Below are 18,683 nucleotides of genomic sequence, written 5' to 3' on the forward strand. Positions count from 1 at the left end.
GCCTTGGCGGTTATCTGACTACCTTGGCAATAGTCGTATAAGAAATCAATTAGATATGGTGTCATGGTAGCCATCTTTGATTTGGGATCAACCATAGATTTAAAAGTACTTTGTCAAGATCATATCAAGATCATTTCATGCAAGTTTCAGCCAAATAGCACCGGTAAAACTGTAAAGGAAAAGTGTTTTCAAAATGGCGGCTGTGGCGGCCATCTATGATTTCGGATCGACCCGAAAAACAACATGTCGGAAAGAAGGCAAGAGCTTTTGTGTTTGTGCACTGACCGTGGCGTTGGACGACGACTGATTTTCCTTTGATATCCGCCGGCGCAGCCTTTGATGTAGCTTGCGGATGCGAGGGTTACCGTCTTACTTTCTGAAGCGAGCCGTCATCTCATCAGCTGGCGTATTTTTTAACGCAAAATTAAGACCGTCCTCTAAATATTCCGCAACAAATAAACGTTGTGAAATTTAATAAACTTTAAATTGGTATTTCGTTTGACTCGATAACAAAAGTATTTGTTGAGAAAAATGGTTTTTATTCCCGGTCCATAGGCGTCTCGCGTAGTGTTTAGTAATGTAAATATATATTTATTTGTAGAACCATCCACGTGTGTAAATGTTATTGTATCGTGATATATTGTCTCCCTTTGTCTGCTGTTCAGAGTTTTAGTTCATATGTATTGTCTCCCCTTATGTGGAGCTCTCTAATAAATGAGTGAATAAAGTTATGAGATGAAAAGAAGATGGTCTGTGTTCTACCTTGCAGCCAAGCGACGACATACATTTAGCCAACAATGTAATTAGACCATAACATGGTGGAGAATCCAAACTCGGACTCGTTTTACTAACATTTGAAGTAGGTGTTTGATCCAAATATGTGACTGTTGTGCAGTAATCGTTTTGTGTGTGGCCGCCCACGGGTCGACCACGTGGCGTGGAAATGGCAGATATGAAGATGCTTTAGTTTATGCAATGGTGATTCACTATTAACATTTGAATATTTCATCTGAACACTTGAATTCATAATGATTCCTACTAATGTACTGAGGATTTTAGAGACCTTTAATTTGGACTTTCCAAATTTGAAATGCTCGTTTTCGCTCCATGATAATGAAGGGGAAGTAACTCTCAATATCACATGGGAAAAAACCCGAAAAACAGCGATGTCATTCAAAATCCTCTACAAAACAAGTGACAGGTACATTTAAAGAACGTCGGAATTCAAAGAAACCTAAACACTCCAAATCCCCATCTCAGAAACGGCATGATAGACAGAGAGCCGAGAAGTGGAGAAACACACATTTAAAGAAATGTATGGAAAGTGCTAGTGTTAGTTCTGACAGTTGTACCGTAAACACATGTAAACAGGAATCATCAGCTAATGTGATACCACAGAAGTCCAAGTCTTCAGTGATGACACAGACAGTTGAGTCAGCTGTGAAAGTTAATCCTTCTGTACAGACTCAGTGTAATGCTGTGGACTTAGTTAAGGTAAAAGCTCCAGCTAGTGCGAGTTCCAAGTGTGACACACAACCTCATTGTCGAGAGCTACCTCATCAGAGATCACCACCTGAGGGAAAATTCCAGGAAAGGTTACTCCAGAGGACATTGATAGCTGCCACACCGCAATGTAAATCCGAAGAAATATGTTCCATAGATTCCAAGGACCTTTATTCCTTTCTCACAGGAAAATCCAGCAAATGTAAAATATCAGTCAGCAACGGACATACTACACGAACAGTTTATCAGTCAAATATTTAGATACATCATGAAACAGTGATTTCCAAAATATCGTATAGGATGTGCAGTGATGGATATTCCAGTGTGTTACCCTATTCACATATAAATTGACATTCGTTACAGATTGAGAATACCTTTAATTACCAAGTGAATTGCCTTGCTGTGTAGATGTACAGACAGTGCATTTAGAATATTAATTTGTAACAATGTTTCCGAAATGGTTTTGACATATGAACATTTCCTAGATTCGAAGTTGATAGCTTACATTTAATTGGATTTTTTTTTTCATAAAGCTTTGAGTAAGATTTAATAGGACTTTCACATTTTCATAATTAACATATGAGTAAATTTGGTTAATAGTAATTACTTTGTATAATATCAAATTCTTTGATTATTGTAGTACACATATGGATGGTTTATTTGAAAAATTGGGGACCAATTTTTGTTTTGCGGGGGGGGATGTTATATATATGATATATATATTTATTTGTAGAACCATCCACGTGTGTAAATGTTATTGTATCGTGATATATTGTCTCCCTTTGTCTGCTGTTCAGAGTTTTAGTTCATATGTATTGTCTCCCCTTATGTGGAGCTCTCTAATAAATGAGTGAATAAAGTTATGACATGAAAAGAAGATGGTCTGTGTTCTACCTTGCAGCCAAGCGACGACATACATTTAGCCAACAATGTAATTAGACCATAACCGTCTCGCGTAGTGTTTAGTAATGTAAAGAGACAGCCTCATGAATCCTTCTCACTAATAAATCCTTGCGCACGCAGACGAAACATGATGACTAAGGTCATCACGGCCCTTCGGGTCAGATGACCTATAACATAAATTATCAATACAATTCTGTATAATACTTTCGATATGAAAATTTTTAAGAAAAATTGGGCAGTAGGCAGTTTCTATAAGATTTTTAACATTATGATTAGCATAAACCATAGGTATTTAGCACGCTGATAAGTCAAAGTCCCACTATAGACTAGTCTATAGTGGGTCTTTGACTTATCAGCGTGCTAAATACCTATGCATAAACCAGAAACATATATACATATATATATTTCTGCATAAACACCACCTCTGAAAAGTGTATAATCTTTTTAATTTTGATCAATCAGAGGCCTTGATTTTGTTATTATGACAAAAAAGCATTTCAAAAATGTTACTTTTAAAAAGTGTATGTGGCATATTAAATATCTAAATTTCAACCAATCAGTGTCGCCCATTTTGTTACCACGGAAACCAATAATGTGTTAAAATATTATTATATTAACATCTAAAAGTATTACTATACACTTAATTTTCACTAAATTGGAATCTGGAATCTTTAACTGGAAATGTATAGCTAGGTGTATAAACAAAAAAAGTAACTCGTTGATACGTGCACTCAGTATTTTCAAGTAACAAAAAACACTTTTCGTTGTTCCGTGATACCAAAATATCTACAAAATTAACGCTGTAATGCTTTATATATATGAAGTGAAAGTATAGAACCGAGACTGTTTTTACATTTTTTGCATTATTTATCCGACAAACTGTGCATGAAAATCATCTGACAAGCATATGGAGGTCTAATTACCTCATCAGCGGCAAACTATGACATGTTAGGTGTAAGATCCATTGTCATTTTTTTTTACACCGTAGGACTTGATTCGGTGGTTATATTCATCCTCGATACTCCAGGACTTCCGATCACTTACGATCTCTACACCCCTGGACTATCTCATAGTAAAACTGGAGGCAACAGAATAGAACAGGTAATTTAGTCCTGTAATGTACATCAAAAGAGCCGTATAACGGCACAGGGACCTGGCACGAAATTTTTTAACCAACAGTATACATATATATATTATAGTATAGTATATATATATGTATACTATTGGTTAAAAAATTTCGTGCCAGGTCCCTGTGTACAACGGTACACTGTGGTTGACTCTGTGGCTTTGAATTTAGGCGTCGCTCTCTCTGTAATCTTCAAATGAAATATTTGCTAGCCTGTGATTGGTCAAATGTTTTCCGCTGAGCTGCCTTCAATTTCAATTTCACTATGAGATAGTCCAGGGGTGTAGAGATCGTAAGTGATCGGAAACCCTGGAATATCGAGGATGTGGTTATATTATGATGACCACAGGGATCTGATGTTCATTATAGAATTTGTTACAGATTATATAATCATGGACCCACCAGAGTGCCCTAAGACCATTTTTAGACGTTTTAGAGCTCTAGATCTCTAAAACGTCTAAAAATGTTCTTAGGGCACTCTGGTGGGTCCAAGATTATATAATCTGTAACTAATTCTCAGATCCCTGTGATGATGACGGATATGATTATAATAATGCAAGTTTTATTCGTCAACAGACATGTATTCCAGTAAAACCGTTGATAAACACGTTCACAATTGTTGTCATATGGATGTACTTTCAGCTGTTCATATATTTTTGGGGCTTCAACGTTTGTCCAGCAAGCTGTTACTCTTATTGTATTTAAAAAAAACTACTGAATAAGCTGTTTTTAGTAAAAAAAATGTAAAATAAAAATAAATACAATTTAAAAAAAACAAATAAAATATATCTGTAAAGATATTCCCAATCTCATTAAAACACAGTTCGCTATAATTAACCACCTATAATTAATCAGATTGAGATTTTCCTTAGTGATATTAGGCCCATGCGTACCACGCGTAGTTCTGAAAATTCCTCAAGGTCATAGATATTGTTTGGTTCTGTTTTACACCCATTTAATTTTACCCGATGAAAAACATACCAGATAACCAGGCTAATATAATACAAAAAAAAATAAAAAATAATAATAAACACTAAAAAAACTCATACAAATAAAGCTTTACATTACGATCATTTACTGAATAGTTTGTATACAGATTTTACACTTTCCATGTTGCAGCTATGCTCCTTTATATAAATAGTTTGTATACAGATTTTACACTTTCCATGTTGCAGCTATGCTCCTTTATATAAATAGTTTGTATACAGATTTTACACTTTCCATGTTGCAGCTATGCTCCTTTATATAAATAGTTTGTATACAGATTTTACACTTTCCATGTTGCAGCTATGCTCCTTTATATAAATAGTTTGTATACAGATTTTACACTTTCCATGTTGCAGCTATGCTCCTTTATATAAATAGTTTGTATACAGATTTTACACTTTCCATGTTGCAGCTATGCTCCTTTATATAAATAGTTTGTATACAGATTTTACACTTTCCATGTTGCAGCTATGCTCCTTTATATAAATAGTTTGTATACAGATTTTACACTTTCCATGTTGCAGCTATGCTCCTTTATATAAATAGTTTGTATACAGATTTTACACTTTCCATGTTGCAGCTATGCTCCTTTATATAAATATATGGCATATCCTTCAATACAACCGCACACATAAATGTGTCGTACTATTTAGTTCACATTTAATATATTATCAAGAATGATATTATGTCTTTTAAGACCGTGGATTCTTTATCTCGTGTCAACAGTACTGGAGTATTCTACTGAGCCAACCGTGGACATCTTCCAAACCCCATTAACTGGAATGGACCGATGCTAATCATTTGGCCCGGATATTTACGAAAATCTCCCTAGCTTATGGACAGGGTGATCGCTAATGATAATGTGTGAATGTAGGCCATGGGTGCATTAAAGTCGAGGTACTAAAAAGTGCTCAGCCTCTCGCACAGGTCGTTGACTGAAGACGATACTGAAATAAAAACGTCCGGTTTAAGGGAAGTGAAATTTATAGTTTTATAGATGGACGTAGGGTTAAGATTCACGCGAGATAAATATGATTTATGTCTTACAGACAGATACCGGCATGTGTGATGAACGTCTTTATTTCAAATAATGAATCAACATCACATCATTTAAGATAGTTTTATTGCAATTTTTAACCAACACAATTAGGTATCATATCATAGCAGCCCCACTTCATCTTACAACCACACAAACAAATATAACATTGTGGTCCAAAATTAGACACGCGAGATGACTGTCAAATGTATTTGATTTGTATACAAATAAAATTTATAACACATTTTATGAGGAAAGAAATTAAAAAAAAAACTAGACCAGAAGCTATTGCAACAAATTGATCTATATGCGAAAAAGGGAGAACTGGAGAGCCGATAAGTATAGTCCAATTTACACTTTGATAATCAATAAATACATACACATACTCCATTATCATTCATTTGAACAAACATGGTAGCCCTTAATCCAATCTAGTTATCATAAATATAACTTGACATTTGCAAGAGTTTAATTGACTCACAGGGACTCTTGATAATTTATAGTTTTCGTAAATATAAATTGACATTTGCAAGAGTTTAATTGACTGTGTACGGATATTGCTCCAAAAAGGCCAATATATTCACAACAAGCCACATACATGCTGATCATATAGGTAGCGTAAGCTATTTCTTCAGTTTAATCTGTATTGTGATATATCACTTTATTTGTGAAATGTGTTAAGTCTTGTAAACTCATAAAGTACTAGATTCTACTGATTTATATTTCGTATGTAATAGCATATGTTAGTAAAATACTAAATTGACTATACATGGAATACATGATGGGACATCATAACTAGCGTCTGTAATTTCATATTAAAGGGACAGTTGCGCAGTTATTGATAACCAATGTTTTATGACGATTAACGATGCGGTTTGATAACTCCAGCAAAATGATCGATTAACGATGCGGTTTGAAAACTCCAGCAAAATGATAACATGTTGTTCACAACCCATTGACATGGGAATTACATATGTAGTTACACAATGACATAGGAGTTACATATGTAGTTACACAATGACATGGAAATTACATATGTAGTTACAGTTTATAAGACATAAAACAGATGTTTTAGGAATCTAAATTTAAATTCAGCAAAATCCCTGCTTCTACTTTGCGACCAATTTTTTAAAAATTCGTTCTACATGGAGGATAGAAAAAATATAAAAGCAAAATAAATTTCACGGACTGCTTTTGCTGTTAAAAAAAACCACAACAACAAAAAAAAAACAAAAAAAGACTTGCAGCTTTAGCAGGCCGACTCACTGTTCTGAGTTTTACCAGACTTCACCGAAGTGATCTGTGTTCTGTTGGACTTTGAAGATGTGCTATTTGAACTATTTGAGCTCAGGTCATAAAACATGTGACAGACCTGCAGACAAGCACAGAGCCGTGTCGATTTTAGGAGACGGAGGACCTTTGAGGAACACACAAATGATAGGAAGATAAGTACGCCCTGCAAGGCATTGAAAACTATAAACACGTACCAAAATGGCGGTAAATTTGCAAATGTTGCCACACATGCAAAGGCCCATGTAAATCCCATTACAAAGGACAGTTTGAGATATATGAGCAATTTACAAGTTTGTTGCTTTTGGAGAATGCGTGAGGTATCTTTATCCGATTTATAGATGGCTCTGGCTGTGAAAATAAATAATACAATATTGATGAACACCAAGACGAATGAAGGAATCAAGAAATAGTATAATAGTGCATAACTGTTTGAAATCCAACAAATGGCTTCTCCATATTTGGGTCTTGAGTTCGATTCTGTTGCTGCAAAATCGAAAATGATAGCAACGCAGACGACAGCTGCGGGTGTCAACCAGCTGTAGAGAGAATACCAAACAAACTGCTGTACACTGTCAGGTCGCGACTGAGCAAAACCTCTTGAAAATGTTAGAAATATATCAACTGCCATCACATTCATCCAGAAAAATGCAGCCAAGTAGGCATAATGCATCACTATAGCGATCGCAGTGCACAGATGGTCTGTACCAATGGCGAGAGGCGCCAGGATGAAGAGCACCTGGGCCACGAGAAGGCTTGCCATCAGACAAATCAAGTTCTTACCGGGGATATTTTGTAACTTTGAAAAGCAGGCGTAGATCGTCAGGCCCAGACACAGGGCTGTAATTGATAAACATTGGCACACTACAGATAGAACACTCTCAAAGTTGCTAAAAACGAACGTTATACTATCACTTTCCAGCGGGCGTGATTGATTTCCGAAATTCTGGACACATACCAAGGCAAAACCTGCGCCTATGTACGAGTCGTTTTTACTGTAAATATATCCAGAAGATAAAATAAATACTTGATCTGTGTTAATCACTCTGTATTCAGTTTGGTTGAGACGTAAGAACGGGCAGGACAGATGGTGTTCGTCATCCAATGATGTTTCCGAGATGTTGGTATCTTCCATAGGGGATAATTTACATGTCCTGTCTTTGTATACAAATGGTACATCACAAAATATTTGGCGGCAGGTTTCAGCCAGTGGATCGAATATCCAAGACTCTGGACATAGATTAGAAAAGTCTTTCTGGTTTGTCCTGTCAGCTGCTCTCCTGGCGGACGACACACCAGTACTCTTGAGTCCGTGAAGGTCCACCAACAATCTATAACTATAGTTGATGGGCTTGCGCTTGTTTGGGTTTCTGGGGAATATGTCCACACTGTTCGGATCACACGATAAATTGGCGAAATTTTCCCCGTTACACAACGCGCATTGAATGTTTTTATATATAGCATTGCCATAAACCAGAGCTCTGCTTTCACGTTGGCATCTTTCGTTTGTGGTTTCCTCTTCACAAGTGTCAATGACTGGGAGACATTCTCTTGGTTCAAAACCTACCAATGATGGAGGCGGTTCGTGGACAATTCTACAGTGCGAATCGTTTCGTAGGTCAGGTAAAGAATAATTTCTGCCGTAGAGGTCAACCTTCCATGCACAATCAATTCCCGACCTCCATGTAACATATTCCTCCATGTGGCACATTGCGCAGTACATATTTCTGTATAGAACGCCGGTTCGGACACCGGTTACCGGGGTCCGTATCGTGATGTCATCGTCATAGGTCCCATTCTCACATAATATCTTTAAATTCTCGTTATTTTTGATACCCGGACAATTGTCAATGATATACACGTACGCTTTTTCTTTAATTTCCGGTACATATTGACAAGATATGTAAGTGTTACGTTGTTTGACAATTTTGTCCTGATCAACATCCAAACAGCAGTCATCGTATGTTTGACACGTGTCATCGCACGCGCACAGATTGGTCACACTGCTTACATTATCGGCACATGTCCAGCTGTTTTGGCATGTCTGACTTCCTAAATTCCATTCCAATTGTAAATTGTCAATCATATCTTGGCATCGAAAACAAGGTGTTATCACAACAAAAAGTATCGTAAGTATCAATAATGATAACGCTCCCATGTCTTCTCGGGTTGTGATCTGGATTCTGTGTGGAGCTCTCTAACTGTAGAGGTGTTATTAAGTATGGGGCTTAAATGATACGGCCCGGGGATGAGGTCGTGAGGGAGAGATGTACGTAGAGGTATACATGATTGGCGGAAGCTTGATAAGTTTATTCTTATGTTATCAGTGGGCGGCATATGTATGTATATTTACCCATTAATATTAATCGTACTTAACTAACCCACACATCAGTTGGTGTAAACCATAGAAATAAAATAAGTCGTTAAGCGCATTTGTTTTTTATTCTTGAAAATGAGAACACAATTTTGTCTCAAGCCAACAGTGCTTCAAAGCTAACGTTTGATGCTGGAAATACAGTCATCGGTAAGAGCAATATTTATATTAACATTCAGCACGATGCACTCCACTCCGGAAGTTTTCTAATGACTTTCTCTTTGGTGTGTATACATTTCAGGGAATGGGAAATAAATACGATCAAACATTCACCGAACGTGACATTTCGAACAAGTTAGATGAACCGGACACCACCCCATTACAAAACAATAGACTGTTATTAGTAAATGTCGGACACACCATTGCTTAACTATTTGTTTGCTTAGTTTGTTTTTAAGCTTGCTAAACCGCCAATAGTACTTTTAAAGTTGAATAAACTGTTAAACAGTGGAATGACATTTTGGCATTATTGAACAAGGTCTGTGTCGCTATTTTTGTATTTATTTTGGAGATTAAATCAATAGCTACCGTTTTCGACGTAATCACATCTTTGTTATGATATCACAAAACAACCAACTAACAAACCGTTTAATTTTTCATGCTTGTTACTAAAATATTCACGGCGTTTGGCGGAAAGTCGAATGAACGTCTAACTTGCTATAGCACAGAGCCTCTAACGTCTCCCATTCTAACAGTATAAGACGTGTCAATCACTTACCACATAAAAACAAGGGTATCTTATAAGTATATTATTACATCAGTAGAGCTAAATGGTGAGTCATTCTATGTGTATTTTTAACGTACCATTCCAGTTCTACACCGATAGAATTACATTAGAATTCTACATAAGTTTGTTTACACTGCAGATAAATAAACTCTATAGAATGTGGCAGCCCAGCAATCTCTGGTACTGCATATGTATCTTCCAGACTACCTAAAAAAGTAATAATTAAGATAAGGTGTCCCGGAACATTGAACGTCTTATGTTTCATAATTATTAATTATAATATTAATAGTTATAATTATTGGTGTTTTAAAACGTATGTGCATGGAAATGGGGATGGGAGCGATTTCATATGTTGGAAAAGAAGCTAAGGCCCACTACCTTTCCGAAATGGCTTTTAATTTCTAAAATGGAAATTTAAAACGGGATCGATGATTTTGTAGAGTTACAAAAGTTATTAACTTACCGTTAATACTATACGTATCATTACCTATTGAACAATTTGATTAAAATAAATAAAATGTTAATTTTTATACCGATAGTCGTCTTATGTTTCCCGCCGTCGTCCTAAGTACCGCAATGTAGTTGACTAAAACTGCGCCAGACGGTAAAACAGCGAAATGACTTTCCACTGTTATCATAGATTACACAGGGAATCTTGTATTTGTTTGGTGTTGTAACCTCACCTTACTGCATACTTCTAACCTCTCACAAAAGAAAAGTGTGGCCAATAAATATCTTGCTACCACAGTTGACTCCACAATAACCCCCTTTCATGGCCAATCAGAATTATTTGACCATGAAAGGGGCTTAACTCCCCATTCACGGCTAATCATGATTATAAAATGACCATGAAAGGGGCTGGACATCTGTGCAGTCCACCATGGTAACAAATGCTGTAAGAGAGGGGAGATAATCATTTCTCACTTTGTTCTTATAATTAGATTAATCAATAGACCAACTAACCAATGCTGAAAAATTTTAAAAAATACAATGCAATAAGAAAATCACATTTATTTAAATGTACATCAAAAAGCTTAATTAATTATCATTTCAATTAATTATTATATGATAGCAACTTCATATTGTAAGGAAGATGTAACTCTTCAGGAACCTTTATATCAACAAATGATAATCTTAAATAAAATTAACTTACATTTAAAGTTTCCGACAATTTCCTTTTTGTTTAGTTATTTTCTTGCAATCACTGAGCAGAGCTTGATAATAATCCAATTGTTCAAATACAGTACATATCTCCAAGGATTTATAAGTGAGAAGGATTCGTGTCTGTCTCTTTCCACTACTAAACACCACGCGAGACGCTTATGAACCGGGAATAAAAACCGTTTTTCTCAACAAATACTTGTCTTATCGAGTCAAACGAAACACCAATGTAAAGTAAATGAAATTACACAACGTTTATAACTTGCTTTAAAGACGGAAGATTTAGAAGAAATGTCTTAAACTTTCGTTAAAAAAACACGACCGCTCATGAAATGGCAGCACGCTTCAGAAAGTAAGACGGTAACCCTCGCACCCCCATGCTACATCAAAGGCTGCGGCGGCAGATATCAAAGGAAATCAGTCGTCGCCCAACGTCACGGTCAGTGCACAAACACAAAAGCGCATGCGCTGTCTTTGCCCAAAACTCAGTGTGACTTATCCTTCTCATATACGTCCTTGATATCTCCTAAACTCATTTTGATACAGCATTTTGCAGAATCAAAGTTTTTATCTCTACACATGGTAAAACTCCTTGTGCTCCTTACGATGGACAATGACAAACTGATGTATTGAGCAAAGAACCTCTAATACTGAAAAGTGCTCACAAGCATAATAGGTACAGGTAAATCAAATCGAGAACAATTGGAGGATCACGGGTATAGGGATTGAAAAGTGAATAGTTTTCAATCAACCTGTCTTTTTGTTCGAGGTTAAGAAGCATGCAGTAAGTCAGTTATTGCATGATTTCTCGTCACTCGGGACTTTTTTGACGATACTTTGACAAAAGTTTACGCTTTCATACTTGCAAATTCTGATTTTAAAATGGTTTCTTATTGTTTCACAGGTTACGGATGTTAACATTTTTATATTTTCATTTGTTCATTGCTAAATTTTAGTGTCGAAGCCACCTATCGAAGCGCCGCCGGGCCATCACACGTAGGCCTACCCGATTTTGTCCATACGTATAAATTCAGGTTGTGAAAAGGTGTTTATGAAACGATGATCTATTTCAATGTATAATGTTTCTGGTATACACTACTGTTTTACACGTACACGTATGGCTGACGATCTCGTAAAATAATATGGCGATCTCGTAAAATAATATTTTTAATATTTCATTTCAGCCGCTTTTATGCCATGGACTGCCGGCTGTGTTAAGTCTCAAACTGAAGTGGTATTACTTTTGGATAATTGGAATACCTATTAGGTAGACTTCATTTAAATTGATATAAATTACAGATCGTAGTACTGTAAATGCCGACCAGGATACATTGCGCACGGCTTCGAGAATCCTAAATACTCAAAGTTTTGTTTAAAAATATGAGAAAAAGAACCTACAAACTGACTCATTTGTATGTTGTAAACTAAATCCCAAAATTGATGACAAAAATAACCAGAATACGTAATTTGATGACACTAAAAATGGACGAAATTCGGGTTCTCGGCTGTACTGTAATGGCTGCCGTGGGCTTGGGGTAATCTACGAAAGCAAATGTTTAATTTTGCACTAATCACACATCGTAAAGTGTTTTATCAAGAAACACTTCGAAAACAGTAATTGCTTATAATTATATTTTGAGGAACTTTGAATTTAATTTGTAATTTCAAGTTGATATTTGCAATATATCTGTCAATGTTTATACGTAATGGCGACCGTGTTTTCTCGTAGCGGTCGAAAATGGAGTATAAACAGAGTAAAATATATGAATACTATAAGTTTAAATTCATATATTATTATAAAATATTTTTATTTACACTTTTTGAAATGTAAATAACGCAATAGTTCTCGGATTGGCGTTCTATTTATTACAATAAAATGTAAACTAACATCGCAAGCGGCTGTGTTCCTACAAGGATTTATAAGTGAGAAGGATTCGTGTCTGTCTCTTTACATTACTAAACACCACGCGAGACGCTTATGAACCGGGAATAAAAACCGTTTTTCTCAACAAATACTTGTCTTATCGAGTCAAACGAAACACCAATGTAAAGTAAATAAAATTTCACAACGTTTATAACTTGCTTTAAAGACGGAAAATTTAGAAAAAATGTCTTAAACTATCGTTAAAAAAATACGACCGCCACGAAATGGCAGCACGCTTCAGAAAGTAAGACGGTAACCCTCGCACCCCCATGCTACATCAAAGGCTGCGGCGGCGGATATCAAAGGAAATCAGTCGTCGCCCAACGTCATGGTCAGTGCACAAACACAAAAGCGCCTGCGCTGTCTTTGCCTAAAACCCAGTGTGACTTATCCTTCTCATATACGTCCTTGGTTCCTACAATGTTTATAAATGTGTACAGATATATAAGAGTTGTACCTTTGAGCGCCCGGATGTACCTTTGTGTGACGTCATCGCCATCTTTTCTGAAATCTCCTATATAGGAGATTTCAGAAAAGATGGCGTGACGTCACAGAAAATTTACATCCGGGTTCTCAAAGGTACAAACACAGTATGGCGACTGATAAAAACAATAACAGATACGTACATCCCTGCTTCAAAATAGATACTTTGTCAAAAGTTTACGCTTTCAGACTTGCAAATTCTGATTTTGAAATGGTTTCTTATTGTTTCACAGGTTACGGATGTTGACATTTTTATATTTTCATTTGGTTATTGCTAAATTTTAGTGTCGAAGCCACCTATCGAAGCGCTGCCGGGCCATCACACGTAGGCCTATCCGATTTTGTTCATACGTATAAATTCAGGTTGTGAAAAGGTGTTTATGAAAAGATGATCTATTTCAATGTATAATGTTTCTGTTATACATGAAAAACTGTTCACAATACGATATGATATAAACAAAACGTGAACCAGCTGACCAGACCACGGCCGCTCGTGTATGGCTTCGTCGCTGGTAGATCACCGCAGGCCACAGCATTGTTGGGGAAATAAATCATATTAATAATTATTAACACTTTTATCTCAAAAAGTACTTGTTTAAGATATATATTCGTTATTTAATATGTACATGTTGTTTTAATGGAATACTCTTGTATCATAACAAAATTACGAATAGTAATTAAACTACTGTTTTACACGTACACGTATGGCTGCCGGTCTCGTAAAATAATATGGTGAAATCGTTCAGTTTTCATGCTGTAGATTTCATTTCTAATATTTCATTATCAGTACCTATTTTTCCCATGGGCTGTGTTAAGTCTCAAACTGAAGTGGTATTACTTTTAGATAAGTGGAATACATATTAGAGACTTCATTTAAATTGATATAAATTACAGATCGTAGTACTGTAAATGCTGACCAGGATACATATTGCGCACGGCTTCGAGAATCCTAAATACTCAAAGTTTTGTTTAAAAATATGATAAAAAGAACCTACAAACTGATTCATTTGTATGTTATAAACTAAATCCCAAAATTGATGACAAAAAAATAACCAGAATACGTAATTTAATGACACTGAAAATGGACGAAATTCGGGTTCTCGGCTGTACTGTAATGGCTGCCGTGAGCTTGGGGTAATCTACGAAAGCAAATGTTTAATTTTGCACTAATCACACATCGTAAAGTGTTTTATCAAGAAACACTTCGAAAACAGTAATTGCTTATAATTATATTTTGAGGAACTTTGAATTTAATTTGTAATTTCAAGTTGATATTTGCAATATATCTGTCAATGTTAATACGTAATGGCGACCGTGTTTTCTCGTAGCGGTCGAAAATGGAGTATAAACAGAGTAAATATATATGAATACTATATGTTTAAATTTGTATATTATTGTAAAATATTTTTATTTACACTTTTTGAAATGTAAATAACGCAATAGTTCTCGGATTGGCGTACTATTTATTACAATAAAATGTAAACAAACATCGCAAGCGGCTGTGTTCCCACAATGTTTATGTGTACAGATATAAGAGTTGTACCTTTGAGCGCCCGGATGTACCTTTGTGTGACGTCATCGCCATCTTTTCTGAAATCTCCTATTACCCCCCTCGCTTCGCTCGGGAGTAATAAATCCCTTATTACTCGAAAGCCATGCAATAACCTTTACTTAGGCCACCGGTAGATATTTTCTGATGTTATTGATGTTTTTTTTGCACCGGAAAGGTATAATGAACCTTCAAGTAATCACTTTTGATGACGTTATTCTCACACGACCACTCAGAAAATTTGTGCCAAATCCCATTGTATATAAAATATTACAATAAAATATGTTAAAATCACTAAACACACGTTGTAGGTAATGAGTTTTATGAGATTCAAACTTAGGATAATGATATAGACGGCATACTGAAAACGGAAATTTTGAAACGCCGCTTAAACCATTGAGGAAAGGACGTAGATGACTTAAAGGCCTACTACCTTTCCGAAACGGCTTTTAACTTTTAATGTGGGAATGTAAAACAAGATCGATATTTTTGTAGAGTCTTAAAAATTATTAACTTACCGTTAATACTACATTTATCATCACCTTCTGAACGATTTGATTAAAATAAATAAGTAGTAGACTATCACTGCGCCAGACGGCAAAACAGCGAATTGACTCTCCAGTGTTTTCATATATTACGCAGGAAATCTTGCATATGTTTGGTGTAGTAATCTTATTTTAGGTCATGGGTATGCATTTTCTGATGTTATTAATGTTTATTAAGAAACCTTTATATTTTGCTCCGGAAAGGTAATGTTAATTGACAATGAGAAATATTCTTTTGGGAGCAATTATTATTCGTGATGAAATTTTCCCCACTTCAGTTTCAAAGTAGAATATTGAACTAGATAATACGTTTGTTATGATGAATAGACCGAACCACTCTTACCAACAAGTCACTTGTACACATAATTTAATGGATCAACAAGAGATTGTGTTATCCAGACTAATCAAGATTTCGGAAATAAAAGCACCACAAGTAACATGTTTTTTCATTTAGATATCTACAGATTAAACTATTGTGTAATAGAATTTAAACTATTTTGTGGTACCTTTAGGAAATTCTCTAGATTACAGTTGCACGAGAACGATCGCACATCCCTTCATCTATCGCCGTTCACCATTTTTAGAGAGAACTTTTCATTACAATAATTTGGACGCAAAGAATTTAAAGGTTTATAACAAACGCTTTTGAGAGAAGAAGCATGTATGGATGTGTAGTGTGAAAGCTAGATGATGGAGTTGATACAATCTAATTTGGAGTTGATGTCGCATGTTCCAAACTGAAAACGTATAGCAATCTAGAATTTCTTCATAATTTATTAAGACGAACATTACAATTTGACATCTTACTATGTACACTTGAAGTCAAGGGCACACAACAACACTCTCGTTTAAACAAGATGACCGACAAAATGACCCATTTCTGTACTCCGTGAACTTTGGAGTGGGAATGATTCAGATGTCCGTGGTGACGAAGGGACATTCGAGTGTTGACAATCTCATCACTAACACCACATAAAGTGTTACATGTATTGTAATAATCCAATGATGATTATGATTGTTCTGTTATGATAGCCCATATTATCGGCCTATTTATTGTTATTCCGCTAAACCTGCCTATATTATTAGTTTTATTTTTATTTTTGCCTAATATTAGGCAAAAATAAATAAACAAAAAAACAAGAGGCCCATGGGCCTTAACGGTCACCTGACATCCAATAGTAATTTGTCATTTAAGGGCCAACATAATAGCTATGGGGGACTTTAACACATGGTGTGTTATTTTTTCCCCTCCTGTATTCAACACAGAAGCTGAAGTAAATATGAACTGATGTTGATGAAACTCTGTATGCAATGAGGTCTTGGATGAATTTGCATACTGGAACACAATTTATCATAACTGACATATGGTTGTTATTTTTCTTTCTAATTTTATCATCCTATGGTCAGGTGACCTAAAAATTTAAGCCATTTGGACCCCACTGGGCTCCACCCCTCAGCCTTTGGGGATGAGACAGGGTCAAAATGACATAATAGCAAAATGTCCTCTTGTGGTTATAGTGTTAATCAAAAGTTTGAACAATTTCCAGTAGAAAATAAACAAAATATACCCAAGAAGTATTCAATATAAACTATAGCAAACTTAGCCTCCTCCCCAGGGGCAAACAAAGAGGCCAAGGGTTATAAAATTCACAATTCTGATAAAGCACCACAATATCTTTAGAACACAAGGTCCAATAATAGCATTATTACAAAGGACATGAACTCTATAATATAGTTACCGTAGAAAAATTCCCTTTTTCAAACTCATCCTAGAACTTGTTGATATAAGGCTACATACAGAGTTTCATCAAAATCAGTTCACATTTACCAAAGTTATCTTGTTCTCAAGCACAATGATAAAATTAGAACAAAGGGCAATAACTTGTACGTTACTGTCAAATAATTCCCATTTTTGAACTCGTACGAAATCTTGTTGATATAAGGCTACATACAAAGTTTCATCAACCTCGGTTAACATTTACTCAAGTCATCATGTTCACAAAGTAAAGTTAACGCACGATGGACAATAGGCTATTACAGTAGGTCACTATGACGTATGGTCAGGTGACCTGAAAATAGTAACAGTGACCTTGACCTTGACCTGGCAATCCTGAAACTGTATCGAAAATACTATGGTCCTTTAAATTTGTGTGAAGTTTGATCAAAATCACTCAAGGAATGAAGCCGTTAGAGCACTGAAAATGATTTTCTAAAAATAGTAGCGGTGACCTTGACCTTGACCCTGCAACCTTGAAACTCAAACTTTTCAGTCCTTTGTATTTGTGTGCAGTTTGATCAAAATCACTCAAGGAATGAAGCCACTAGAGAGCTGACAAAGAAATTATCTAAAAATAGTAACAGTGACCTTGACCTTAGTCTGGCAATCTTCACACTCAATCTTGTCCGAGATATTATGATCCTTTGTCTATGTGTGAAGTGTGATCAAAATCACTCAAGGAATGAAGCCGCTAGAGTGCTGAAAGGGATTTTCTAAAAATAGTAGCAATGACCTTGAACTTGACCAAGCAACCCTGAAACTCGAACTCGTCCGAGATCTTGTTAATATTAAGCTACATACAAAATTTCATCAATCTCGGTTCACATTTACTAAAGTTATCGTGTTCACAACAAAAAGTTAACGCACGAAGGACGAATACGGACAAAAGGCTATCGTAATAGGTCACCATGACCTATGGTCAGGTGACCTAAAAAAGCCTAATAATATAGGCAGCTTTAGCGGACTAATTTATTGTATGTTTGGATACTGGGCATTGCGTAAAACCTTCTGTGTTTCAATGGGTCTTTAGTCATACAACGTATACTAGTACACACTATAAAACAGACTGTCCCATTTTAAAATATATTAAAGATAATTTCAGTTAGTGCATGTAGATTTATTATCCTTAAATCTGACATACTAAGTCTATACATATGTCATGATATGATCTAAGACCCCCTTCATAAAAGAAAAAATCCTGGTTATAAAAGAGGTTGTTTGAATCTGCTGTACAAAATGAAATCTTTAGATTTACCTTCTATGAACAACTATGTTGAATGTGCAGCATATTGTATAAT

At 35.7% G+C, this 18,683-nt stretch overlaps 1 protein-coding gene across 1 annotated transcript; it reads right to left on the minus strand.

Annotated features, from left to right (window-relative positions):
- Positions 1-4,590: 4,590 nt before the first annotated feature.
- LOC138323084 (uncharacterized) lies at positions 4,591-9,064 on the minus strand. Its single transcript, XM_069267426.1, has one exon. The coding sequence runs from the start codon at positions 9,001-9,003 to the stop codon at positions 6,805-6,807; it is 2,199 nt and encodes a 732-aa protein (XP_069123527.1). The 5' UTR covers positions 9,004-9,064; the 3' UTR covers positions 4,591-6,804.
- Positions 9,065-18,683: the final 9,619 nt, after the last annotated feature.

The sequence above is a fragment of the Argopecten irradians genome, chromosome 5 (genome assembly GCF_041381155.1).
Source record: "Argopecten irradians isolate NY chromosome 5, Ai_NY, whole genome shotgun sequence".
NCBI lineage: Eukaryota > Metazoa > Mollusca > Bivalvia > Pectinida > Pectinidae > Argopecten > Argopecten irradians.